Source organism: Tauraco erythrolophus, chromosome 14, assembly GCF_009769465.1.
Source record: "Tauraco erythrolophus isolate bTauEry1 chromosome 14, bTauEry1.pri, whole genome shotgun sequence".
Lineage (NCBI taxonomy): Eukaryota > Metazoa > Chordata > Aves > Musophagiformes > Musophagidae > Tauraco > Tauraco erythrolophus.
The window spans coordinates 21,343,823-21,369,520 of NC_141478.1; the positions used below are offsets into that span (position 1 = coordinate 21,343,823).

The 25,698-nt window shown below is 48.4% G+C and overlaps 1 protein-coding gene across 2 annotated transcripts; it reads left to right on the forward strand.

Annotated features, from left to right (window-relative positions):
• Positions 1-375: 375 nt before the first annotated feature.
• EDC3 (enhancer of mRNA decapping 3) lies at positions 376-24,457 on the forward strand. Of its 2 annotated transcripts, XM_086620136.1 has the most exons (8): positions 376-391; positions 2,679-2,860; positions 3,021-3,095; positions 4,289-4,602; positions 12,567-12,902; positions 20,974-21,127; positions 22,654-22,871; positions 23,967-24,457. In XM_086620136.1, the coding sequence occupies exons 2-8, from the start codon at positions 2,697-2,699 to the stop codon at positions 24,299-24,301; spliced, it is 1,596 nt and encodes a 531-aa protein (XP_086476262.1). In that variant the 5' UTR covers positions 376-391; positions 2,679-2,696; the 3' UTR covers positions 24,302-24,457. The 2 variants fall into 2 exon arrangements, with proteins under 2 accessions (XP_086476262.1, XP_086476263.1); XM_086620137.1 differs by lacking the exon at positions 3,021-3,095.
• Positions 24,458-25,698: the final 1,241 nt, after the last annotated feature.

A 25,698-nucleotide genomic window follows, 5' to 3' on the forward strand; every position in this document is an offset into this window, starting at 1 on the left:
GGCACCCCACCGGCTCCGGGTAACGAGCACAACAGCGTGGGAAGAGCCGGTTTGAACGGAGCCAAGGAGACAGCGGGAGATAGACGCGCCCGTTCCCCCGCGGAGGTGATGGACGGGCGGCGGGAGCCGCAGCATCCCGGTGAGCGCGGCACTGCGCATGCGCCCACCCAGCCCCGGCGCCGCACCGCCCGCTTCCCGCCGCGCATGCGCAGAGCGCAGCCGGCCCCTCCAGCCGCCCAGGAGCGCTGCGTTACTGCGCATGCGCCGAGCGCCAAGCTCCTCCGGGCCTCTCTATGGTCGCCCGCCGGCGGCTGGAGCGCCGCTGCCGAGCGAGGCGCGGGGGCCGGAAGTGACGGGAGCGCCGAGCGTCGCTGAGGCGGAGGGGCCGCGGGTGAGGCGGGGAGCGAGCGGCGGGCGCAGGTGAGGCGGCGGCGCGCCTCCCTGCCCGGCCTCTCCCCGCGGGGGGCCGGCGGGAGCGGGCCGGGGCCAGCCGGGGCCCTCGGCGGGGGTTAGGTGTCGGCCGCCCCTCCGGTGAGGCGCGGCCGTGGCGCCGGGCCCTCCCCGCGGCCGTTGTGGGGAGGCCGGGGCCGGGGGAGGGGAAGGGCTGTGCAGGCTGAGCGCCTCCGCTCCCTGGGCTCCTGCTGGGGGCTGTGGCGGGCGGTGGGGGCCCTGTGTTTGCCTCTGGAGGCCATCAGGCTGGAGGCAGCCCCCCCCCCCCCATCCATCTCGGGGAGAGGAGCGCTGCTGGGGCCGTTGTGCCACACTAGCTCGGCCCTCATGGGCTGGGAGGGGCGGCTCGGTGGCTGCTTTCCTTGTAAATGAGTGAAGCCACCCCCACGCTAAAGCATCTTTCGTATAGGGAGAGCGTACACGGTGGCATCTTCCTTCTCAAGCAGCAGTGCCCGGTGTGCAAAGCTATCAGCTCATCACACGCTGAGATGTCACTTGCAAATTGCTTATAAAGTGCTGCGTGCACTTTTGAGCTCAAAAAAACACTTGGGTTTCTTTTAAAGCTTGCAGGAATATCCAAGGATACACGCTTGGAATAAGAAATGTGGGGGAATACAAGATATCGATGAGTCGTGTGGCAAAAACTCGGAATGTAAGACAGGCTGTTAGACAGGAGGTTTGGCTTTCCGGGTGTGTGCAGACAAACAAACGTGCTCACGTTATCATGTGTGATGTAGGAAGTTTGCTGTGTGAGTAGTTCAGTCCTTCTAAATGGTTTGCATACAAAGTAGTAGAATGAGATCCTTGAAATGGGGAGTTTCCCTTGTTTTGGTTTGTGTTTTCACACAAAGACAGATTTTTATGGGTCTTTTTCTTGGTAAAAGGAGGCTCTTCTTTTTGGAAAGGATCCTTGTGAGATGGGAATGTGTACTGAACTCTCTTCCTTGTTTTCAAAAGGAAATACAACAAGCAGGAAAGGGAACCAAATTTTAATTTTACTGGAGATGCCTGGGGATATGTTATCTGTGTTTTTGAAAGTGGTTTTTATTAGCTGTCACCTTGGAACCCAGACATTGTTATCATGGGTTAATATAAATACACAGAAACAGGAAAGAGAGGAGACTGCTCCTGAAGAATTTACGCCTTAGTGACCCAATTTAGCGTTTGCCTCCCTTTGAAGCACCCCCTGTTTTCAGTCCCCTGAAAGTTGGGGGAAGCCAGCCAGTTCTGGTAGTGTGCACACATCCCAGTTGTTTCCAGGGTGTTTTTCCTTGCATCTTTTTCTAAGAAGCTCAGGACAGGAAGGGCTTGAAGAGAATTGAAAGGGCTCGAAAAGAAATGTGGTTTAAATACTGATGTTAATCACCCCGGGTTATGTCCTGTGCTTTCTGTCTTTGTGTTGCTTACGGTGAGTATCTTGCTGTTGATTACAGCGTGAAAGGCAAATACATACAGCAGTCATTTTGTTTGTCAGCTCTGTCGTGGTGATGCCAGCGAGCCTGTCATCTTCTGTGCTCTTTGTCTGGGGGAAGAAACCTCGGATCAAAAGACGTGCTTAGCTGCTTCACAGTGGGCTGATACAAGTTCAGTCAAGCATCAGAACTGAGGGAGTTACGTGGAACTGAACATCTGAATGAAGTTTTGGTAGAACTCGAGGCTGGAAAGGAGCACAACTTCCTTTTTTCCACTTATCTAATTGTGACAGTAATAACACTCCTGGCTCTGGAGAGCGTGAAGGCTTTTATCCTGGACTCCAGCATATCTGTCTGTTCCCTTGAAGGTGTTGGTTTTAATTTGTATGCTCAGAGATCCGAGACTCTGACTGCTCAGAATTCCCAAAAGCTCTTCTGCCCCAGTGTTTGTATGTCAAAATTAATAAAGGGGAGGGAAGATAAATTCCTTGCTTGAAATTACAAGGGAGAGTGTCTGCAGACGGACCTAAATCCTAAATGTTGCTGTTGGAAACTGTTAGTCCTGAATTCACTTAGAAAATTGTCTCCTTAATGCCACAGACAATCGTACAGGCAAAGCCCCATCCAGGGATTTACACGCTCGCTGTGGCCCTGGGTGTCTGCAGGGTTGTTATTTCCACCCGACAGAGAGGAGGGAAGCTGGCAGAGCCGGAGCCTGGGTGGGAGCCAGGGTTCGGGGCCGGGGGACGCAGCTGATGCTGATGCAGGTTGTCAGTTTCTGCATCTTGTTACAGCCAGGCCTGTGTCTCTTCACAGCAACTGCGTGCCAGAAATATGGCTACAGACTGGCTCGGGAGCATCGTGTCAATTAATTGTGGAGAAAGCTTGGGAGTCTACCAAGGACGAGTGTCTGCTGTGGATCAGGTCAGCCAGACCATTTCCCTGACGCGGCCCTTCCATAACGGGGTCAAGTGCCTCGTGCCAGAAGTCACCTTCAGGTTAGTGCCTGTCTTTTTCCCTCCTGCCTTTTTCCAGGCGTGGTCTGTGGGGATTTGGGTGTTTGGTTTTGCCCCAGAAATCGGCTCTTTGCCGTAAATCCCCCTACTGGTGCTGAGCATCTTTGGATGAGAAGTGCCTCTGGTGTTACTTTGCACGCAGGCGATTGTTTTCTGGCTCTGTGATCCTGGTGTTAGATCAGAAGTGGTGCAGCTCACACTTGGAGCTTACTCGTGGGTGAGACTCTGTGTGTGTGTGTGTAAACATTCTGTTATTAGTTTTTTGGGTAGCTGAGGGGGCTGATATGCTCTCTTCAAGCTTTGCCCTCAGCGTGTGTACTCTGTGTGTGACAGAAGAGAAGGCAGAGTGGTAGATCAATTAAAATGGTTGCCCTGATGAAAATAAACTGAGTGCAGTCATTAAAGCCAACTCCATCCCCTCTGTCTCTTGCCGTGGTCTTTCCTCTGTGCAGACAGGAGAGAGGTTGGAACCAAAAAGCTAAGTCGATGCAGCAGTGTTGTAGCTTTCAGGAGTTCATTCCCACCAGCTTCTGGTAACACTGTGCTTAAAAAGAATAAATAAGAGTCACTCATCACTGGATATTTTCCTCTTGCCTGACATATTACAGTGGTTTAGACTCTGAGTCACTGATTTTTAAGTAAGATTGATTCCCTGCAGTCAATACTCTTAATTTTATTTTATTTTTCCCTTGGATTTTGAAGAGAGTGAGTGGGGAAAGATGAAGACTGTGTTCTTCCAGGAGATGTATGGAAGTCTATAGCAAGGTCTTGCTACCTTTCTATCCCAGGTGGACAAATCCTTACTAAGTTTAAAATAGAAGACCTTAACTTCTGGTCTATTTCTTGCAGTCAGTGCAAATGGGCCTCTTTGTAGTCCCTTCTTTGTTTCGTTTTGGCTCATACCCAGTGCTGTATTGGTTTTCTTTATCCTTTTTCTGAGGAAGCAGGAAGCACCATCCTTGTCTGAGCGTGAATTACCCTAATCTGAGGGTAGCTTTCTGTAGAAATGGATTAAAAGTAATAGTAGCCTCGAGGCTGAGAGTAATTGTATTATCTAGAAACTGTTAATGCAGATTTCTGCAAAGATCTGTGCCAGTTGCTTCCACTTTCTGCCTGACCGATTCCCGTTTCAGCTAGGAACAGAACCTTTCAAACAGTCCAGGTGCAATATAGAAATACTCAGGTTATTACTTTGAAGATTCATATCGTTTCAGCTGAATATTTTTGGTATCTGTGGAAATATCCTCTGTGTTGGAGTATTTAAAATATTTTTTTTCTTGTTTCTATTAATAGTGGCATCAGAAAAAACCCACTGAACAATGTTGCTTATTTTTCTTCAGGGGTTGTTTTTTGTAAAGGTACCCCGAATGCTAAATTCTGGAATGTCTGGTTTTCTTTTCCTGTTTTTAGGGCAGGTGACATTACTGAGCTGAAAATCCTGGAGATCCCAGGGCCAGGGGACAGCAGACAATGTGGGGACCTGCAGCAGATGGAAACGGGCATCCCTGGTGTTGGATGCCAAGTTGGTCCCAGTCAGAACGGCACTGGGAAAGTGTTAAAGAAGCCCATCTCCAGCAGTGCCCCGCAGAATATCCCAAGGAGAACGGACATGAAGAATCAGGATATTATCATCTCTCCGCAGCAGCAGTGCTCCAAGAGCTACATGGATCGACACGTGGAAGCATTGGCTCAATCCAAAGGCTTTCGTCGTCGACACAATTCCTGTGAGTCTGTGTTACCCTGCAGCTTTCCTTTTGCTTGTCTGGTTGACCACTGCAGCATCTTCCCTTCCTCAGCAAGGACATTTCAAACGGTGCTGGAAACTTTGGTTCCTTTGCTTTTATACTAGTTTTGCCACCTGAAGGTGTGGAGAATCATAGAACGGTTTGGGTTGGAAGGGACCTCAAAGATCATCCAGTGATCCCTGCCCAGTGTCCTGCCACGAGCAGGGACACCTTCCACTACACCAGGTTGCCCAAAGCCCCATCCAACCTGGCCTTGAACACTTCCAGGGATGAGGCATCTACACCTTCTCTGGGCAACCTGCTCCACTGCCTCACCACCCTCTGAGTGAAACATTTCTTCCTTATATCCAATCTAAATCTCCCCTCTTTCAGTTTAAAGCCATTGCCCCTTGTCAAGTGATGAGGAGAAAGACTCCACAAGCTGTGCCTCAAAGTATTCTAAGGATAAATCTTCTCAGTGGCTGGTGCTTATCTTTAAATCCTTTATGATTGGATGGTGATGCCGTCTCATCCGTAATTTGGTGTGAATGTTCATGCACTTTTTTTAAAACTTGTAAGACTGGGCTTATAAAGATATATATGTGTACTTGACACAGTACAGAGATATAAAATGGTTTTATTGGGTAGGAATTGTCAGGTGCAGTGGGTCGTTTGACCTGGTCTGCCACTTCTAGATTGATTTTTTTTTTTTTTTTTTTCTGTTTTGGTTTTTGGGGTTTGGGGCTTGTTGCTTTGTTGTTTTGGGGTTGTTTTGTGATGTTTGTTTGTTTTTTTAAGAAGAATACATTGTTTCTCTAGGCTTCGGGCTACCTTACAGAAATATGTTCAGGGTGTATTGGACACAGGGTTGCTTCACTGATGTCTCCATTGCCATCACACTGCTGCAGACCTAAGTTCTAGCTCCTTTTCATCTAGGGAGAGACTTAAAAACTATTGCTGGAGTTCTTTGGAGGCAGATTTGCTCTACTTTTCCTTCATTTCCCAGGGAAATATCTTTCCTTGCTAGCCTGGAAAAGTTAATGCAGAGAAGTCAGTGCTGTTCTGTTGGATAACTGGAGAGTAGGTTACATACTTAATTTGTGTGTGCTCTTTGTGCTTGGTCCTGAGCTGGTGTGGAAGAGCAGCAGAGAGCAGCTGGTTCCAGTGGAGGACTGGAACCAGCAGGCCAGATCCCTGCTTATCCTGCTTATTGTAGCGTTTCATCAGCTGAAAATCGAGGGAGTGACTGTTCCCTGCCTTCGGTGGGGTGTTCCACGGGAGGGCCCGAGGCAGTGCTTGAGCACGTTGCTTTTTCCTGTCACCAACCTAGTGAAGGAGTTGGGAAGGTTGAAGCAGAACTTCCGATGTCGTTACTCGCCCGTAAAGGCTGGTGTTCCTTCGGTGCCTTGCGGCCACCTTCCAGAAGTCAGCCTGTCCAGAGTAACCTCCGGAATCCTGTGGGTAAGAAGGGGTTGTGTGGATGGTTTCATTTATTTATTAGGTTCATCTCACCACTTTTGTGGGATGTTGGTTGTGTCGTGGCAAGCTTCCTATGCCAAACATGCTTTGAAGGTTGGGTTTTTTTCCCCCTCTCTCGAAACCTGTTAAAGGAAATGAGTCTTTCTGAACTTTCAACGCTGCAGGCCATTCTGTGTCTCTCTTCTGAACATGGTAGTATAAAGAGGAATAGTCACAAAAGCTCTTCTGCTGCTCATTTAGGACAGAAGCAAGGTGTTATTCTGTACTTCCAAAATGGGTTGGGATGTGAACTGCAAATTCACATTCCTGTTGCTAAGAAATACCAGCCTTTATTTCCAGGGTGCCTTACTTCATTTAGCTTTCGGATACGTAAGACAACATTTAAGAAGGAAAACGCCCTCCTCGCTCTCCCCTCACCCAGCATCCTGGTCTGATCTCTTACCCCTTTCTTCTGTCACTCCTGGCATGAGCTTAGAGGTGGGGTTGAGAACAGTAGAGATGGCCAGTACAAGAATTTAGGAGATAACAGGGAAAAGAGATGAACATAGGGTGGAGAGGAGCAGCAAAGATGCGGAAGGAAGGAGCTGCCTCTCCTCACAGCCTTCAGCTGTAGGGGCTGATGTTTGGAGAGGCATAGGTGATACTTGGGAGCTCTTAGGGAGTTGCTATGTTACGCTGGCTATGGTGGAACTGGAGCGACTGGGGCTGTAAATGGCTGCAGAACCAAATAATATGGTGGGGCACGAGCTGAAGCATGGATAGAAAAAGATTATTTTATCAGTTGCCCTACAATCGTGCCGTACGTTTGTTTTTTACATCTTTTTGCCCATTCTGTTCCAGTTCCCCAAAGAACAGCCCTGCCTGAGTATGCAAAGAGCAGCAGACTGGTGTTTTCCTTTTCATTTCTGAGAGAAGTGTGGTTGACGCCTGTTCACGTAAAAAGCAAATAATTCTTTAACAATTTTTTGTTAAAATGAACATTGAAGTGTAATTACACTTGTGTATTATTCTGCTTCACCAGCATCAAACGTTGGAAAATGTGGAGCTGAGCGACGCTGGTTTCAATGATTTCCTCATTCTTGCTATTTTTCCTATTCGAAAATTGCCCAATTGCCAGCCTTGGTTTTTCCTCTAAAAGGAACTGGAAACTAACTGCAATATTTTAAATCTTTTCTATTTAAAGCCTGTATAACCGTAACCTGTTGCACCATCACCTTACAAGTCATGACAAATGTGATTTGCTGTGTTGTTAAAAATACAAATGAACAGGCGCTGATGAGGTGATGTAAAGATACAAAGTCAAGCATCCGTTGTTTTTATTGCTGTTCCTAAAATCTTCAGCCATCTCTCACGCTGTGCCAAAATTGGGTTTGTTCTTTTTTTTTTTTTTCTCCCCCACCCCCCCCAGGCTACACTCCTTTCCAGATCTTCATCAGGCAATTATTGAAGCGTCAGTATATATCCAGCATATTTCCATGACTTAATTATTCAAGCATCAGTATGCATTCAGTGGATTTCCATGACTTCATTTTTTTTTTTTTCACCCCCTTGCTTTTGTGTTTAGAAAAGACACAAAACCAAGGTGGGCAAGGCCAGTTAAACAGGGAGATCAAAGGCCCTGTTTTTGTGGAGAGCTTCTTGGACCTCTGGAAGCCTTCCTCCCCCACCATCTGTATTTGTTTCTGAAAGGGTTAGAACTCTTTTTGCATTTGCTTCTTTATTTCCATGATTGCCAAACAGGGTTGATGGGAAGAGGAAGACCAGAATGATGTGGGGCGGGGTAAGCCCGCACTCCTTGGTGACCTAAAAGTCTTCAAGCCTGTTTGGTTTTGAGTATTTTGCTTCTCCCTAGGACTAAACACTGTAGTACTTGCTGTAGGAAGAGAGCTGTGATTCCTTAAGGTTGATTAATTATTCTTTTTTTAATTCCCTGACTCTTCCTAAATTGCAGTTGTTTGAGTACGTTACTCTGGTTGTTTGTAGAAAAACTTTTCCAAACTTCAGCATCAGCTACCTAAACGTGTAAAGTAACTCCTGCTTTGCTTTCTTCTGGCTAGATGGAGCATGTAGGAGAATTACCTCGCTTAATGCTGTTTTGCCAGTGTCTGGTAGGTCTGGGGCGAGCAGTGAGTGCTTCAAACCACTTCAACCCACAAATAGCTTGCGACAGTTTTACATAAGCCCAACAGCGGGTCAGATTTTCTTTTTCTTTTACAGACTTTGTCTGAAACAAGGTGCTAGATGTAGGTTATTGTTAGCCTGGATTCATTTTAGGATAAATGAAGTAGAAAAGTGAACTCTTGCCCTCTAAAATGCGTGTGTTTGGAGAATAGGGCAAGTGATGTGTGAATCTCGGGAGGGGGATGGCAGAGGTCCTGGCTCTGTGGAGATGGTGGGTACAGACATCCGGAGAAGAATGGGCTGAGATGTCATCTAGAACTTAAGTCATACAGGGTTTAGCACAGCTAAAGTTGACCTCTTGATGCCCTTTAGCGTGCCAAGTCAGGGACAAAGTTCCCCCTTTGGAGTACTTGTTTGACAGGAATCAATAAACAACAAACATCAACGCAGGTTTCACAACAGTGGTTTCTGTGCCGTGCTGGCACCGGGCTCCTTCGTGCCAGGGCTGGCAGCAAAAGCTCCCACAGGGATCTCGTGGGAAGGCAGCCAGCTCGCTAGAGACTTTACATTTGCTTGTGTGCTGTACGTGAAAGTTTTTGAGTTTTCTTTTTTTTTTTTTTCCTAAGAAACAAAAAAAGCCTGGGAAGTATTGTTTGTCTTTTGAGGGAGGCACTTTTCTGTGCGGCATCAAGCTGCCAACTTGATGTGGAGCCATGTGCTGTTCTCCTTAATAAGCTTCCCGCGTATGCATGCAGGGCAGAGGGGCTGGAAGTTACGATCCACAAGGAGCTGGGCTAGAAGGTCTGGCTTTCTGTAGCCACTTGGATCAGGCCATGGAAGCAAGTGTGGCTGTGAGTAGCAGCTTTCAGGCAATGGCTTGGTCTGGCATGTCACACTAGTGCCCTGGAAGGCACTGGACACTTTTCCCATTAGCCTTGTTTTGGATTCTCCTGCCTGAGTTGTCCCTTCTCTCCCCCTGCCCTCTTTTTAGGCTCTTTTCCTCTTTTTCCCTGAGCAGCGTGAGCTGCCAAGTCTTGTTGCCTGTCTAGACAGCAATGCCTTAAGAGGAACACCGCCTGACTTTGCTCGGAGTTCGCTGGAGGCCTCTGCCACGCTCTGTGCAACTTCTGCTGCGGGGTCGTAACGCAGTCTGTGGAAAGGCAGCCGGTCGTGTGGGTCAGCGGTGTTTCGGAGTTGGCATCCCTTGGTATGGATTAGAGAGCTGCCCACCACAATGCCGGCACGTCTCGTTTTGATGAGGTACGGTCTTGGCTCCCGTTCATTGTGTCTGCAGGGGAGCCCGGGGAGCTTTCCAGCCATTGTTCTCACAGCTTTTTCCAGTGCAGCTTTTCATTCCGTCAGCATTTACACACTGCTCACATCAGCTGCCTCCATCCCCTGGGTCCGTTGCACAGCGGTGCGTCTGTCCCCCGCGTTTTGCTTTTCAGGTCAGCTGAGGGTGGCGTGGAGTTGTTTGCAGAAGCATCTGGCAGTGAGTGGAAAAACTCTTGTTGAGTGACAGGAACAGAGCGAGTTGCTTGAACACTTGATGTCGACACAAGAAGCAGGCTTGTTTAGCCATCGCGTTCGGGGTAGGCTCCGGTGTAAGCTCCAGCTTGCTCCCGTGAACTCTGGAGAGTCCCTCTGGACTGTTGCTTCGACCTGGAGTTTATGAACATTTGGAGAATTCAGCCTGCTGGGCTGGTCCGGATTTTCATTCCGTGGGTGGCTGATAGCAGCAGCGTTGGGTGCAATTCCCTTTGCACAACTTTGGGGTGGTTTACATGGCAAACCTGGAAGTCGTGCATTAGTGAAAAGCTTTCCCTTTCTCTCAAAGCTGTGCATGTAAATGACTGGTCACAGCTTGTATACTGGAATTCTCCTTGCCACAAAGCCTTGTCCTTTCCCTCTCCAAAATGTTGTTTTGTCACCAGCAGTTCTTGAATTCTGCCCTCTGTCCTTCAGTGGCCGCTTGTCAAAAGGTGTGTTACAGTAGCCTGTTCTCACCCAGTCGTTCATGAAAATTCCTTGACATCTTCAGCAGCTTGAATATCACCGTGTCTGAAACAAATTACCTGCTGCAGTTAGGAGTAATTTCAAATTATTATAAATAGAGGCTATAAATAGCCCGCATTGTCCGAGTGTGGTGACACTGACCACACGATGGTGTGGGGCTCGTTTCGGTCACGCCGGGACGTGCAGAATAAATCTCTCGTGCTGACTGTCGTACTCTACTGCTGTTTTGAAGAGGTGAGCGGCTTTGTGGTGTGGTCAGTGGATTTTCCTGATGCAGTGAGGTTGGAGGAAGGGCAGGTGTGTTGCTGCGAGAGGCTTATGCAGTTAGCTGTCTAGCTTGGTAGATGGCCTTGAAGATATTTTATTTAGCATAGCAGTGCTGTAGCTCTAATGCTATATGGAGAAGAAAGGAAAAAGCCAGCTGCTTGATCTAGTGGAAGGTGTCCCTGCTTGTGGCAGGGGGGTTGGAACTAAATGATCTTGAAGGTCCCTTCCAACCCAAACCCTTCTGTGATTTATAATTCTGTGATCTTCCATTAGGCCAAGTGAGAAAGCAGGGGAAAGTTGGTTCTTTCGGTTTCTTCGGTGCTTGCTAGGGATGCTTGAGCAAAACTGTTTTTAAACTGGTATAACTAGAGCGCTCAAGCTCATGTTTAAAACAGAAACCCCACCAGAACAGCAAACTACTCACATTAGGAAAATGATCATTGGAGGGGGGGGGGTTTGCTTGATGATTCCACGAAGCCTTGAGGATCTGGGGTCTTGTCTCCTGCTTTTCAAGGCAGGAAGTACTGGACTCTGATTCCTTGTGTGCTTTTTGCTGTTGCAGGACTTGTGAATTGTGGCATAATTGGAGACTGGAGCTGCAGCAGCTTTGAGAGGGAGTGTTTGAGGGTGTTCAGGTCTGTTTTGTTTAGCTTAAGCACTTCAGACATCGGAGAAGAGACTGCCGAGCATTTCAAAGAGTTCCCTTGATGTGGGGGCTGAGAAAGCTTTCAGGTTCGTCACAGTTCTCGAGGAAAAAAAAAATAAAATTTTAGACACACTGTCTAAAATATGAGGGGGAAAAATAAACTGTGGAAAATCCTTACTGAGACAATGCATTCCTAATTGAGAATAAAACCAAGTACATGTCCTTAGCAAGTCATCTTTCAGCGTGGCGTGAGTTAGATGGGGGCATTAGGTGAACTCAGTATCACGCTGTAAAACAAACTTGCAAGAGCTTACAAAGTCCTTGATAAGCCTTTCAGAACTCCAGACAAGCCTGTGTATGTCTCCCAGGAAAGCACTCTCTGCTCCAATCTGTTCTTACCGTGTTTCCTGCAAGGGCTTCAGGTGATCCTAAGGGTGTTCTGGAGTTAATGGTTGCAATTTAAGTTGTGTAATTGAGCTACTGAATAACTTGGCTGTAGAGAGATGAGTTCTGTTTGTTGACTGGACCGAAATCTACACGTTGGTCTTCAATGTGCCTGTTCCTGTCCTGATCTTGAAATGAATGAACGCTCCTGTAGAAACAGCTGACATGAGGAGGGTCCTTTGCTTTCCAGGGGAAGTGCCGTTCGTCAACAGAGCAGAGGATTTCACTGTGGGATGTTTTCTAAGTATCTTTAGACAACTTGAAATTCTTCCTGTCTTCTCTCAGTGATTGGCAATAACGTGTAAAGGCAAAAAAAATGCTGCTTTTTCATTTATGGACAGGGTATATAAAAAGAATATGTCATCATGGTAATTTGTTTCTGGTTATCAAATGGATTCTGTCAATAAACTCATTTGTATAAATTGCTGGCGAAGGTCTTTTTCATAACCGATGATAAATATTCCAGTAGAGCAAGCAGTTTTGGTGTGATAACTCTTATTCCATCTGTTGGACACTGTAGGCGATACCTGTAATTGCTGGAATTGGCCTGAAATATTTTACATTAGTCACTGAAATTTAGGGAAATTCCAAAGGAGGTCTTGGGCCACACGCCTGCATGAACATGAGCTCAATACAGGAGAAACCTGTCCTATGTCAGGGCTAGCTTATTATCTTATCACTAATGGGGTACTACCTGGAACTAAATAAAACGTGGAGAAACCTGTGTTTTGCTGCTGTGGTCAAGCTTGTTTTTCGAACCTTGCCAGTGGAAAGTCCCTGAAAGCCTCTCTCCTGATGCTTTTCTGCTTTCTGTTAGCTCATATTAGCATGGGTAATGCCAAAGATGAGGCCTGCAGCTTCTTTGGGAAGTGAGTATCCCTTGAGTCGGGGGACTGCAAGCACAAGCCCCCGTCTCTTAGAGGATTCGCCGAGAAAAGTGGTTTTTTTCCATTTCCAACACGCTTTTCACCTGGCTTTTATTTGTGTTTAGGGTCGTCCAGCAGCCGTCACCCGAACCAAGTGACTCCGAAGAAGAGCGGCCTGAAAAACGGGCAAATGAAGAGCAAAGACGACGAGTGCTTCGGGGATGACATTGACGAAATCCCAGACACAGATTTTGATTTCGAGGGGAACCTGGCCCTTTTTGACAAGGCAGCTGTGTTCGAAGAGATTGAGACTTACGAGAGGAGGAGCGGCACCCGTTCCCGGGGGACCCCAAACGAGAAACCAGCTCGCTATCGGCATGACGAGAACATCCTGGAGTCAGAGCCCATCGTCTACAGAAGGATTGTGGTACCCCAGAACGCTAACAAAGAATTCTGCACGGGTATGCCACATCCCTTACTGATAAGGATGCAAACCCTGCTGTTTTTCTGGGGCACGTGTGGTGGATTGTTTTCCCCACGGGGTGTCTGTCGGCTTAACGTGGTGCAAGCAAGGGCATTCGTTTACGTCAGGTTGGATCTGTGCCTTGTGTCTGCATACAACCTTTATTGGCAATATTTCCCAGATAAAAAAATATTCAGACAGGGCAACGAGGTAAGTGTTTTTGCAGGAGGGAACGAAAACTGGTGGTTGGATAAGAAGAATGGAGACTAAATAGGAGCCATTGGAATCCTTGCTTTGATTTCAGTCGCGTGACGAACCTGTGTGGGCTTGATTGCTGGCTCTGGAGAGAGAGGGATGGTCTCAGGGTTCCGGTACATGATAGCATGTCATAATTCGTGCTTTCTTGGTAAAAGGCAGGAAATTTCCTGTGTTTCTGGTACTCCTTGGGTAGTAGTTACATATTTCCGCGTGTTTTTGTGGAACTTTAAACGTTGTTCATGTAAAAAGAAACAGTTCTGGCTCTTCCCGTTCGCGATTCCAAACATTCCTTGTGCAAAAGGGTTTTTATGTGGGGTCTCCCCCCACTGCTGCAGGGTGAAAGATCGAGCCCGGGAAAGCTGGATGAACACAGCATTAACACGCGTGTAAACTCTGTGCTCCGACAGCAAGCCGTGCCTTCCCTTTGCTTTGCCTTTGTCTTAATTGGAAAAAGAAAGGAAAACTCCTTGGCTGCAAATTCCCTGTAACTTTAGCCCACTTACGATTTGCTTTGCACGCTTTCCAGCACTTGGAAAACGTAGGAACTTTGGCGTTCCAGGAACGTTTCTTTTCCACGTCAGAATAAAATCAAACTTCAGATCTTTTTGGAGAGGGACGCTGATTAGCTCATATCCTGGTGGTCTGGCCACCGTGCAGACGTGGGATCAGGTCCTTGATCTGGCATTCTTTCTGTGCCCAGAAACCCTCTCTGGGGTGGGAAACACTTCAGAGAAGGAAGCTGATTCGTTTGAAATGATTTGCTGCTTTTTAATTGTTAAAAAAAGTCATTTTACAGCGATATCTTACTTTTCCATTTGTGACATCCATCTTCCTGTTGATCCATTCTGCTCTCGAGTGAGATAAAAACGCACTGGGCCATATCCGAACTCGTCCAGCTCAGCCTCGTGTTCCCAAGGATACTTAAGGAAAAGTGAAAGAACAGAGTAAGCGTGCAGTGAGACTTTCTGCTGAGTGCTTTGTCTTTCAGTTTTAAGACTTCCTGAAGCAGAAGTATAGTTCTGATAATTTCGATGAGGTTTTTTTTACTTCTGCTTAATTTAACTCCATCCTCCTTTACTATGGAAGCTGTCGGCTCCGCGTTTGCAGCGTGCCGAAGGGAGCAGCCCGGTGAAAGGACTGCTGTTTTCTTGGTGAGCCTGTGCAGGGAGGGTGGCAAACGACCCCCCTCTGGAGTTGCAGGGTCTCTCTAGCCTCATTAGCTACTGTTGGGTGGTTAGTCTCCTGTATGGAATTCTGGATTCGTTTGGAAGGAAAGCTGCTGTGTCACACAACGGGCAGCAGATTGACAACTACAGTTCTCTGTTGCCTGTGCTGAGCAGGGCACGTTCAGAGTCCTGTGAATGATGATAAAAGCATCCCAGTGCCGTGTCTCTCTAGATATTTTTCCCACAGAGAGTGACTTCCTTTGTGTCCGCTAAGGAAGTTTATTTTTTGCTCAGGAAATGCTAATGGCTCTCTAGCAAGAGCTCTTGTAAATGGTTGTAACTTGCCTGCTGGTTCTGGTATTCAGTCCAGCGAGTCAGCCCTCCGAGGGACAGAAGGATAGTCAGTGTGCTCGGAGTAATGACGGGCTGTCACTTGGAAAAATCATAATCCTCATGTCTTTTGTTTAGCAACTGGAAGGAGGATGGGAAGCTGTGGACAGCCTGCCTCGCTTAGTGACTCAAAGAGCAGCAGCTGCTGAATTCAAGGGAGAGTGCCCCTAGCCCCAAAAGCCATGATTTTGGTTGGATGTGTCTGTGGCAGGATTTCTCTTTCTGCCTCTGAAGTCTCCCTGCGGAGTTGTCTCTGGGCTCCGAAGGGCAGCTCCACTTGCAAAAAGCACCTCGTAGTTATAGGAGAAATAAGGACTTGATAATTTTTTTCCCTGGGTCAGTCTGGAAGGTGATTGCCTTAAAAGAGCTCTGACTGATAGAATAATTATTCTGGCTGCCAGAATAGCACAAACAAAGTGATGCTGGTGATTGACAGGGAGCTAATATATCCAGCTCTTGTCACTGTGGGAGGGGAGGAAGTCTGTGGGTCCTTGCATGCTCTTTTTTGCCGTGTTTCCATGGAGCTGGGAAATAACAAAGGTTGTGCTGCAATAAACCCAGCAAACTGCCGATGCCTGTTCTCCAAAAGGCTGTTCTGCAGGGCTTCCAGTCTGTGTTTCTGTTACTGACTAAAATAAGTTGGTCTGTGTGGGATATAAGCAAAGCTGGATAAACACTTCATTCCACCAGCATGCTCTTCTGAGAGCTGCTTTTAGGGAGCCAGGCTGTCAAGTAAATATACCGGCGTGTGTTTTGGACGTAAGCAGGGAACAAAGATGGGGATCTGTTCCAAGCAAAAATGAAAACCTGAAGCTAATAGAGCTTACCACGTCTTTGAATCATGGCTGAGCTGAGTCCATCCCTAGGGCTCCACATAGGAACTGCTCCCAAATATATAATGAGTGTTTACTCTCTTGGGCTGGCTGCTATTGATCGGTCTCTACTGTTACATGAGGCTTGGTAGGAGAAGTGCAACTGTTTAACAAAAATCTGCTTCCCTGGGAAGGCTGGACCTTTTTATGCAGTCTGAGCTGTCTTTTTCGGCTTCCAGAGCTGTCCAGGTAGAGAATTTAAACATGAGTTGGCGTAGGTCTGTCTCTGTTCCTTCTGTCAGCATTGAAATGAGCTGTGCTTTGGGATCGGGTCTTTCAGCAGTAGCTGCAAAGCCAATGTTCTGCAGGTGTGTTGGAGCTCAGAGGAGTTTGCAGCAGGATGGAGTATCTCAGTTCATCATCAGTGACTCTATCTGATACAATCTCAAGCATACCAGGCTCTCCAGATCGTTCTTATTTTTGCAGTTCGTTTCTCCTTTCCTCTTAACTTTGTTTCTGCCAAAAAAGCATCTTTGTGAGCACGCTGAGATGAGTTAAGAGGGGAGCTGTGTGTAGGTAAGGTGTGTATTTCCTTCTCTGATGTACTAGTAAGGCTTTGTCCAGAGCAGTTTCTTAATGCTTAATACACTGTTTCCATCCCAGTGTCTCTTCTGGAACTTAAACGGGATTTTTCAAACTCAACTGCTACAGAAATTTGAGGCGGCCACTTGTGGAGTGAAAGCAGGACTGTGCTCAAAAAGTCGGACGTTATTTGTTACTCTGTGCTTCCTCGAACCAGACTTCAAAGCTGTCCTTCCAGAAACGTTTTTCCACCCCGCAGTGCCGAGATAGCGAAGGAAAAGGCGCGCTTAGGAGTGAACTCATGCACCAGGATGGCACTACGAAACCAAGGCTGAGTCTGTGGTGCGAGGGCGATGCCGACAGCGTGGCTTTTTTGTGCGTGCCACGTCCTTGACTGACTTTTCTACTCCCGAGCTTTTAGCTCTCCAGTCCATGGATGACTGCCTGCAGCGATTGTGTATGGTGAATGTGTGAAGTGTTTCTGGGATCTTTGGAGTAGAGTGCAAATGAAGTTCACTTTATCCAACCGCAGGAGAAAACAAAGTGGTCACGGGGCAATGACTCTTTGTCTCTCAGACAGTTGGTTTTTTTCGCTCAGCTGGAGGGAATTGGGCATTAACGCTGGGAGAGGCTGACATTGGAACGTCGAATTTGTCTTAATTAAAAATAATGATGATTTAAAAAAAAAAAAAATCTAACCCTTAAGGTTGTGGGGAAAATCATTCATGTCCGTGGGGCAAGTAAGTGTTTTGCTGAGTCTGCAGGCAGGTGACTCCAGCTTTACAACCAGCAAGAAATGTCCCACCTGCCTAAACTGGGCAAGAGTTACGGTCACGCCACGTAACTCCTCTTAGGCGGTGAACCGTGCGGCTCTGCAACCTGGAGTTAGTTATGGCTGAAGGAAAGAGCTAATGGCTCTACCTACAGCTTTCAGCAGATCCCAAGTCTAATTCCATCTCGTCCGTTCCTGCAGCTTGCTTGTATTTATTTGAGCAGCTAGAGAGCTGCTGAAATAGTGGAGAGAAAAGCTGGGGCTTACACGCTGAGCTACTCGAGCAGCACCATCTCTTTCTTTCCCTGCAACTGAAAGCATGGGAGATGTTTGGACTTCTGACAGCAGCATTGCGCTGGGCTTTTTTTTGGGGGAAAACCAAGTTTTGTGGACTTGTGGAGAGTTAGCTCAGGCCTTCTGTGGGTACAGGGTGTTTTAATCCAAGCAGCATGCAGGTGACGTTGCGCAGTGAAGCTTGACAAGATAACTTGTTGGCAGCCGTGGTGCCCAGGACAGAGTGTGCCTCATAAACAGAGGATACTTCGTGTTCAGTACTTTGCGTGTCACAAAACTGCTCAGCCTATATTTGCCTTTTTTTTTTTTTTTCCCAGGCAGCTGTAAAATACATTTATTTAATATTAAAAGACCTGAGCTAATTTATTTTATTACCTTCATTACCAAACAATAAAGACGCACCGTCCAACGCAAACATAATTAAAGTTGGCGGGGGTTCAGTTTTGTTGCAGCAGTGTTATTGTTTGTGGGTTCACACGTCACCTCCTTGCTTGCTTTCTGCCAGAGTTTATTTAACTCCCTCCGCTTGGTTTTGTAAGCCAGTCTGACTGGTCGGGCCTTGCGTGAGGGCGAAGAAGGGAAGTTCTCTTGGCATCTCTGCTTGCCCTCGAGAGGGGAGCAATTAGGACAAAGCACTGGCATGCTAAACGCAAGTTCATCTCATGCCTCCGCTGCCTCCCAGTAACCCCCTTTGCATTAACCCACTGGGCCCCGCGTTCTGCATCGAGCTGGTGGTAAATGCTTTAGTTCAGAGAAGACATAAAATTTTTTACCATGAGAGTTGTAGAACACTGGAACAGGTTGCCCAGAGAGGTGGTGGATGCTCCATCCCTGGAGACGTTCAAGGCCAGGTTGGACGAGGCCCTGAGCAACCTGATCTAGTTGGAGATATCCCTGTTCCTTGCAGGGGGGTTGGACTAGATGACCTTTGAAGGTCCCTTCCAGCCCTAACCATTCTATGATTCTATGGTCATCCTAAATGGGAGAGATACAGAACGTGGATTGACCGTGTTGAGTTTAGGGGAGTTGGTGCAAGATTAAACAGGGAGTTTGTGGCCCTGCGGTTCGGAAGGAGCAAACTCGCAGTTTGGGAGCCTCCTGTTCCAGGTTAGCAGAGGATGCATCCTGGCAAACTGTTTGGAGAGATCCTGACCTCGGGTCACTCATTCCAAACCCTCCCTCAAGCTTGAAAAACAAGACCTGATGAAGTAGGGGAAATCCAAATGGGAAAAACGGCAGAGCTGAGCCTTGCGTGACTGCAGAGGCTGAGAGGGTGTGTGAACACGGAGCAGGTGCGTGACTAGTGAGACGGGATTAGGATTATTAGTGGTTTATGACTCCAAATGTTCGGCGGCTGCTATCAGGAATCTGCAGTGGCTTTGATAATGTGCACGGGCGCTGCGTGGAGTGAAGGGCTGGTGGCAGAGGTGGCTTAATTGGCGCTTAGCATGCGAGGGCAAGCGTTTGAACACGTCGGGGCCCTCTGTATCTGCGAAACGCTAGCCACTGAGCTCAGAAATGCAGGCTAGAAGGATTCAGCAGGACCTGCTCCGCCACATTTCACTGTTACCTTGCAGGAATACCTCCGATTTGGCTCTGGAAACCTCAAGATGTGCAAAACCTGCCGTTTCCGCCCTGGCTCGACTTAGTGGTTTGTGACTGCGGCACCCTGGGGAAACATGGCAGTACAAATAATTCCTGACAATTAAGACCCACGCTGCTCTTCTCATTTGAATACAGCACTCGCTTGTTGCAACTGGTGCTTGTTCTGCTTTTTGTCTGCAAAGGAGCCCGAGCCCGCAAGTAACTGTTGGGTTTCCTCCCCGAGCGGATGCGTACGCTGTGGCTGCTGCCCTCTGCGCTTGTGTCGCTGCAGAGCGTTTCCACTGGGCTGTGGCGTGTTCCCACGACTCTTTCCCGTTAGCGCAGGCGGCCCGAGCCCCACTGGGCTGCAAGGAGCACCCGGTGGCTGTCGTCTCCCAGACCTCAGTGGTGGAGTGGCTGCTGGGAGCGCGGAGGGGAGTCGGGGCTGCGGGCCGTTGGACACCGCAGAAGCAGAGCGTGCTGATGGAGGGACCGAGTTCACGCTTTGGCGTGACATTCCATGTCGTGTCTGAGCCGTTGCAGGCATCAGTCTGAGCCCTGGACCTTTTTGACCCACTGTGCCTGGCTCCCGTGCACCTCGTCTGCCTGTCCCAGAGTGGGGGCCAACAGTAGGTTTCCCAGTAAATTCACAGAGCTCTTGCTTAGCTGGACTCCGCTGGTTCCTTGTTTAGCTCAGAGCAGTGCTCGTGAGTGATGTGAACAAAAGGAGCTGAGAGATTTTTTTGCTGGCAGTTGTGCTTCAGCTCCGTGGTTGTCCTGGGAAGGGAGTTAGTGGGAAGGGAATTAAGCTGTGCCTCTGCTTAGCTGGGAGGCAGTTGAGGATATCCAGGCCTTGCAGGAGGATGTTTCAAGGGAAGAATAGCACGTGTTTCTGATTCCACATAGGTGTGAATCCTCAAACCCAGATTGGATCGGCTTGGATACCACAATTATTTTGGAAAAAAGCTGGAATGAAGAGGCTGATTTCTGTGGCTGAAGATGTTTGGGGGTATCTGGGTGGCTGCTGCAGCAGTTTTCTCACCTGCCACTGATATTTTGCACTTCTCTTTCCATATACCATGAGTAATTCTTTTCCTTGTCTCCCACAATTCAACACGCTGTCAAAAAATTGCTGTGGCTCCCCTCAGAGCGAGCTGCCTTTTGGTGGCCAGGAATCCGCTGTACTTATTTTCAGGAGAGTTCACAGGTGTCATTACAGGGTTTATTCCTATGAAATCAGTGCCAGCTTGACCTGCTTGGAGAAAGAAGGAATAAAGAATCAGCCCGAACAGTTATTTAGGTTTGTGTTCCTCTTACCTGCTGATTCCAGGCAAGCTTGCCGTGGAAGCGAGTGGGAAGGATTGTATTGCTGCCTACAGCAGGTGCCGTTCTCAGTGCTCAACAAAACCTCTCGTGTTTGTTTTCCCTCGATCCATATGCCGGAGCATTTCCTGGCTCGCAGACCAGGCTGTCAAAAACACATGAGAATTATTTTTCTGCAGACTTGATTCTTTCAGCCACATCGTTCCCCTGCTGCTTCAGTGTATCGGGATTCAGCTTTTGTGTCTGAAGCCAACCCTCCTGGCACGGCACAGCTCAGGTGGTGGGGACATCGACCTCGTACATGTGGGACGTCATGTTCCGCTGTGGCATGTAGGTTAGGGGCTGAAAGTTTGGGCTGGTTACTACTGGTGTCAGGGAGCATAATGCATCCAGGTTTTTTTTTGGTGGGAATGTCTGGTTCACAGCTTCTTTTCTGACTTTCACCGTGATTAGGAACACTTAGATGTGTTTGGGCATGGTTATGGGTTCAAGCACTGGTGGCCTGGAGACCGTTAAGAAAGAATTCTTGTTCAATGTTCAGTCTGTAAGTCAAAAAGGCCTTCTCAGTCCACGTGTTGCTAAAATTGCCAGCTGCCTGCTGAAGTTTTGGGGAAACGTGTGGTTTCAAGCCCAGTGGTTGTGTTTAGCTGTCACTGCTTCACTCAAACAGAGTAATCTGACTCAGATACACTAGTTTGGATTCATTTGATGTCTCGGAAGGAACCTGGATTACTGGATTAAACAGACCCTTGGTAACAGCTAATGAGCCTTTTTGCTGTCATCATTTCGAAGCGCTGTCATATAAAACCTTACCAGTCTGCAGCCTTCTGAAAAAATCTTGATTATAACCATTTTTGTCTTCCTTCCTCCCCTCTCTTTCAACCCTAGACTCCGGGCTGGTCGTACCATGTGTGTCTTACGAGCTTCACAAAAAGCTGCTCTCGGTGGCCGAGAAGCACGGGCTGACTCTGGAGCGGAGGCTGGAGATGACGGGAGTGTGTGCGAGTCAGATGGCCCTCAGCCTCCTCGGGGGACCCAACAGGTAAAGCTGCTGTTCCCGTTCCCTCTGCTGTGGATTTGCTTCCTCTCAGCAGAGCTCAGCTTGTCGTGTTCCGCTGAGTGGGGTGGAGGTAAAGATGCTGAGAGGTTACTTTTGTGGTAAATGTCATATGGTACCTGCTGCCACTTGCGCTGGTCCCTCAGTGGTCCTGCAGCTGGAGGCAGCTGTCACTCTCCTTCCTTCCTTGCCTCTAAAAGAAAAAACCATCCCAATGCCATGCAGGCCTGTGTTTTAGCTCCTATATCAGCCTGTTTCCAAATAATCTTGAAGACAAGCGTGAGGATGAGGCTTCTGAGGTGGGAGGAAGACTAAGGGCTTCTTTTTGGCTCCTGTCTCCCAGTAGCAGAAGTGCCTCTTGGGTCAAAGACAAAACAGACAGAGCTGAGATTTTTCCCTCTGCTTACTGGGCGTTTTTTCCGGGAACTGAGCTTTGCATGGGTGTAACCCCAGGCAGATTAAAGCATTTCAGAATTTCTGGCGTGCTGCTCCTTTTTGCAAACGAGTAAACCTTTCCTTGGTCGTTTTCACGTGTTACAGTTTGATGGCGTCAAAAAAAAGCAAAAGTCAGCTGGTGCAAACAACGTGCTGCTTAGCTTTTCACAGTGCTAAGATAGCTTTCCAGCATCTACACCTAAACTGGGAATATCCTGCTCTTTTGGAGAGCCTGATTCGCTGGCGGGTTCGGAGGGCACTTCCTGCTCTTTGCATGACTATATGTGCTGACTCTTTTGAAGAGGTGCACTCTGTGCCTGCACTTACCATCATAGCTGATGTGGGCAGATGATGGCACATGTATTTTTGTGTCGTGGGGAGGTGCTCGGAATTATTTGCTCTTGAAATGGAAAGTAAGCCTTTAAATCTTCACCTTTTTATTCACTAGTACTTTTCCAGGCCCTGTTTGAGAGCAGCAAGTGGTGACATACCAGGCAGCACTGACCCTATCAGCTGAAAAATCCTACTGGAAGCCACCCCTGATGGCTTGCAGGCTGTTTAAATACATCAGTTTTATTTTGCAGTTGATCCTTGGGGAGTAGAAATTATTTTTCTTCCTTTTTTTTTTAACTGCGGCTCTGCTGATGGAGTAAATCACCCCGTGTTTTTAAGATTGTGTAGTTCACTTTCTTCAAAACTCAGAGAGGCAGATAAAAAAAAGCCTCCTAAAAGTGAAATCGCACTGAATTCAAGCTTCTTACATGAGCAGTGAAAATGCCCCCCAGATCTGAATGTCCAGGTTGGCCGCATGATGAACTGGGATAGACTGGGACCTTGTGTGCTCTGCTGCGGGTGCAAGGAGATCTTGAAGGGAACCTGCAAGCAGAGCAGCTCTCTAATGTCAGAGCCACAAAAGGATGTGGGTTCCTTCTCGGAGGCAACGGAACATTTGCAAAACACCTGTAAATTTGCATTTTACTGATTTTTTTTTTTTTTAAATTTTTTTTTTTTTCCTCTTACAGGAAGGAGGTAAGAGATTCTTGGGTTTACTAAGTGCTCTTTTGTCTGTGTTGTAGGCTGAACCCAAAGAATGTGCATCAGCGGCCCACGGTAGCTCTGCTGTGCGGCCCCCACGTGAAGGGGGCTCAGGGGATCAGCTGCGGACGGCACCTCTCCAACCACGACGTCCACGTCATCCTTTTCCTACCCAACTTCGTCAAGATGCTGGAATCCATCACCAACGAGCTGAACCTTTTCAGCAAGACACAAGGCCAGCAGGTGTCCAGTGTCAAAGGTAAGAAGAGAGTGAGAAGCAGAAATGCCCTCTGCTCTCCTGGCAGCTCAGCTCCCCAGTACCTGCCCGGTCTGGTGGCACCATCTAGTGGCACTGCCATAGGCAGGTGGCTGGTCGGAGGCTGGCGGGACCGCAGAGACTCGAGAGGTTTGACAATGGAGCAGTTGTGCTGGTGCAGACGTTTCCTGTATGAACAAACACGGAAAAGCTGCTGTATGGATGTGAGTCAGACCAGCCATGCTCTTAGGATAAGGGCCTTCCTTGTTCAGCACATCGAAACTGCAAGTAAACGAGCATCCAGCTGCTGCTTCAAACCCAGCAGGCGGCTTTGCTGAACTAGTCCCAGAGGCTGTCAAAATTCAGATCTCTTACCGTGCCCTAGAATAAACTGATCCTCCATCTTCCGTGAGAGCTGCCTTCTGTTTGTCGTTTCACCAGCAGGATTTTCAAACCTGTTTCATTTAAATAAGGAGAGACAAACCTGGGAATTAGGGCACTGCACAAGGTTTTGAGTTGTGGCAGGGTGGGGGGCTGTGCTGGCTCTTATAAAAGAGGAGTCCTTGCACTGAGGACTTTGTGGTCCGTCAGGTAAGAGGGATGCAGCAGATGTGGTACAGAACAGGTGAGCGCAGCGAGACCGACGGAGCTCAGTGGGGCAGGAGCTGCCTTTCTGTAGCAGAGGTAGTCAGCGTGTTCCAGAAAACCAGGCCTTTTTTTCAGCTCGTGGTCTATAAAATGGTCCTTCTATAACAGAGAGAGAGCACAGCTGCCTCCCTGGGCTGCCTGGGCTGGTGAGCCAGCTCGGCAGCGGCATCTGAGGCTGCTCAAGTGCTGACCACTCGATCAGATTTTGTACCTGAGTTTGTGAATGTTCTCCAGAGTGCTAAAGAGCTTTTAAATATTGGTGTCGGTGTCTTTGGCAGAAGGACAGCGATAACAACAGGTAAGGCCAGACTGTTTGCAGTGATGCTGTGAGTGCTGGAGAGGAAGAAGAGAGAAAAATGTGCCGGCAGCGCAAGGAGGGGAAGGCTCTGAGCCTTAGTTCGTGGTTTCAGGTTGGTTCTCAGCGCTCAACAGTGTTTGTGTTTCTTTCAGACCTCCCAGATACCCCTGTTGACCTAGTGATCAACTGCCTGGATTGTCATGAAAATGCCTTTTTGAGAGACCAGCCTTGGTACAAAGCGGTTGTGGACTGGGCCAACCAGAACCGGGCACCCGTCCTCAGCATAGACCCTCCGATAAACGAAATGGAGCAAGGTATCGATGCCAAGTGGTCGCTGGCCCTGGGCCTGCCCCTGCCCCTGGGCGAGAGGGCAGGGCGTGTGTACCTCTGTGACATTGGCATTCCCCAGAAGGTCTTTCAAGAAGTGGGAATAAACTACCACTCGCCCTTCGGCTGCAAATTCGTCATCCCCCTGCACTCCACTTAGAGCCCATCCAGCCACACGGCTCTGAAGGGAGAGAAGAGAGGAAGAGGAGGTCTGTCAAAGAAGCTGTCCAGTGGATCCTGACTTGTAAACTCGTGACGCCTTAAGGATGTGAAGTTCTGGAGAGTTTTCCTTCCAGAAGAAACATTGTGTATTTAAAAAAAAAAAAAAAAAAAAGAATAATCATAAAATGAAACAAAAAAAAGGAGGAGGAAGCGAATGTTCCTGCAAAGCTGTTTTCGTTTTCTCGTGCCATTGTATGAAGGAACACGCAGGAAGACGGTGTCCGTCCCTGGTGAAGGTGGCCGTTGTTGTCCAGGCCTGGCCAGGAGGCTGTTTAGTGAGGGGTGTACGCAGAGGTGGCACAAGTGATGGGTGATTTGGAGACCTGAGATGTGTTTCTCAGTCCCTCTGGGTGGATAGACCCAGCAAAGGTGCCCCGCTGGGAACAGCACTTCTCAATTGTGTAGAAATACTTTTTGTTGCAGGAGGGAGGATTTGGGTTTGTTCTGTTGTTCCTTTTGACTCCTCTCTCTCTTCTTTCATGTTCCTGAGGGCAGTTGTAGCTCGTTCTCCCTCCTGGGCCCTCCAGCTCCTCAAGGAGAGCATTCCCTCTTTGGAAAGCTTGTGTCCAGAGCCAGAAGCTCCCAGGTTGCCCGTGCTCTGGGAACACTGATGTCCTCATCTAGGCCTTACTTACTTGTATACTCCGTTGGCTTTTTGTTTGTTCACTTGGTGAAGCCCAGGTGTGTGGGAGCGGGGCGTGTTTTGGAAAAGAACTTTTCCAGGATAGTTGTGGGTTGTTTTGTTGTTTTTTCTTTCTGGCACAGCGAGTGGCTGAATCAGGGAAAGGATGGTGAAGCAGGGCAGTGTTGCTCTGAGTTTGTTGCATGGTGTATGGTGCAGGTGATGTTTGGGTAAGTTCCCCCAGTGCTTCCAGTAACCCTCCTACACTCCGTGTGGTTTGGGAAGTAGGTCACGGATCTGCTTGTTCCCTTTGGACTCGAAGTCTGTGCGCGTGTGTGTGTGTGTGTGTGTGTGTGCACCCACGTGCTGGGAACCAGCTTGAGGAAGGACTTGGGTCCTCAGCTCACGCGGTCCTGTTTGCCTGCAGGATATGGTGGCTGCAGGAGAAGGAGAGCTGCTGCCTTCCTGGAGGGGTACGGCAGGAGGTTCTGGTCGGAATTACTGTAGGGGATCTGCCCCACGTTGCCCTTGTGCTGCACTCACTTCCCACGTATCTTCTCCTGCGTTCATTTTGTTGGCCTGGTGGAGTCTTGGTGCAGTGCCTAGAGCAGGGACGAGCTGAGAAACCATCAGCTAGCCGGCTTTGGAAATCCATCCTGCTGGCTCTGTGCGTCCTCTCCGAAGGCTTCGGGCCCAGTAGGTGACCCAGGGAA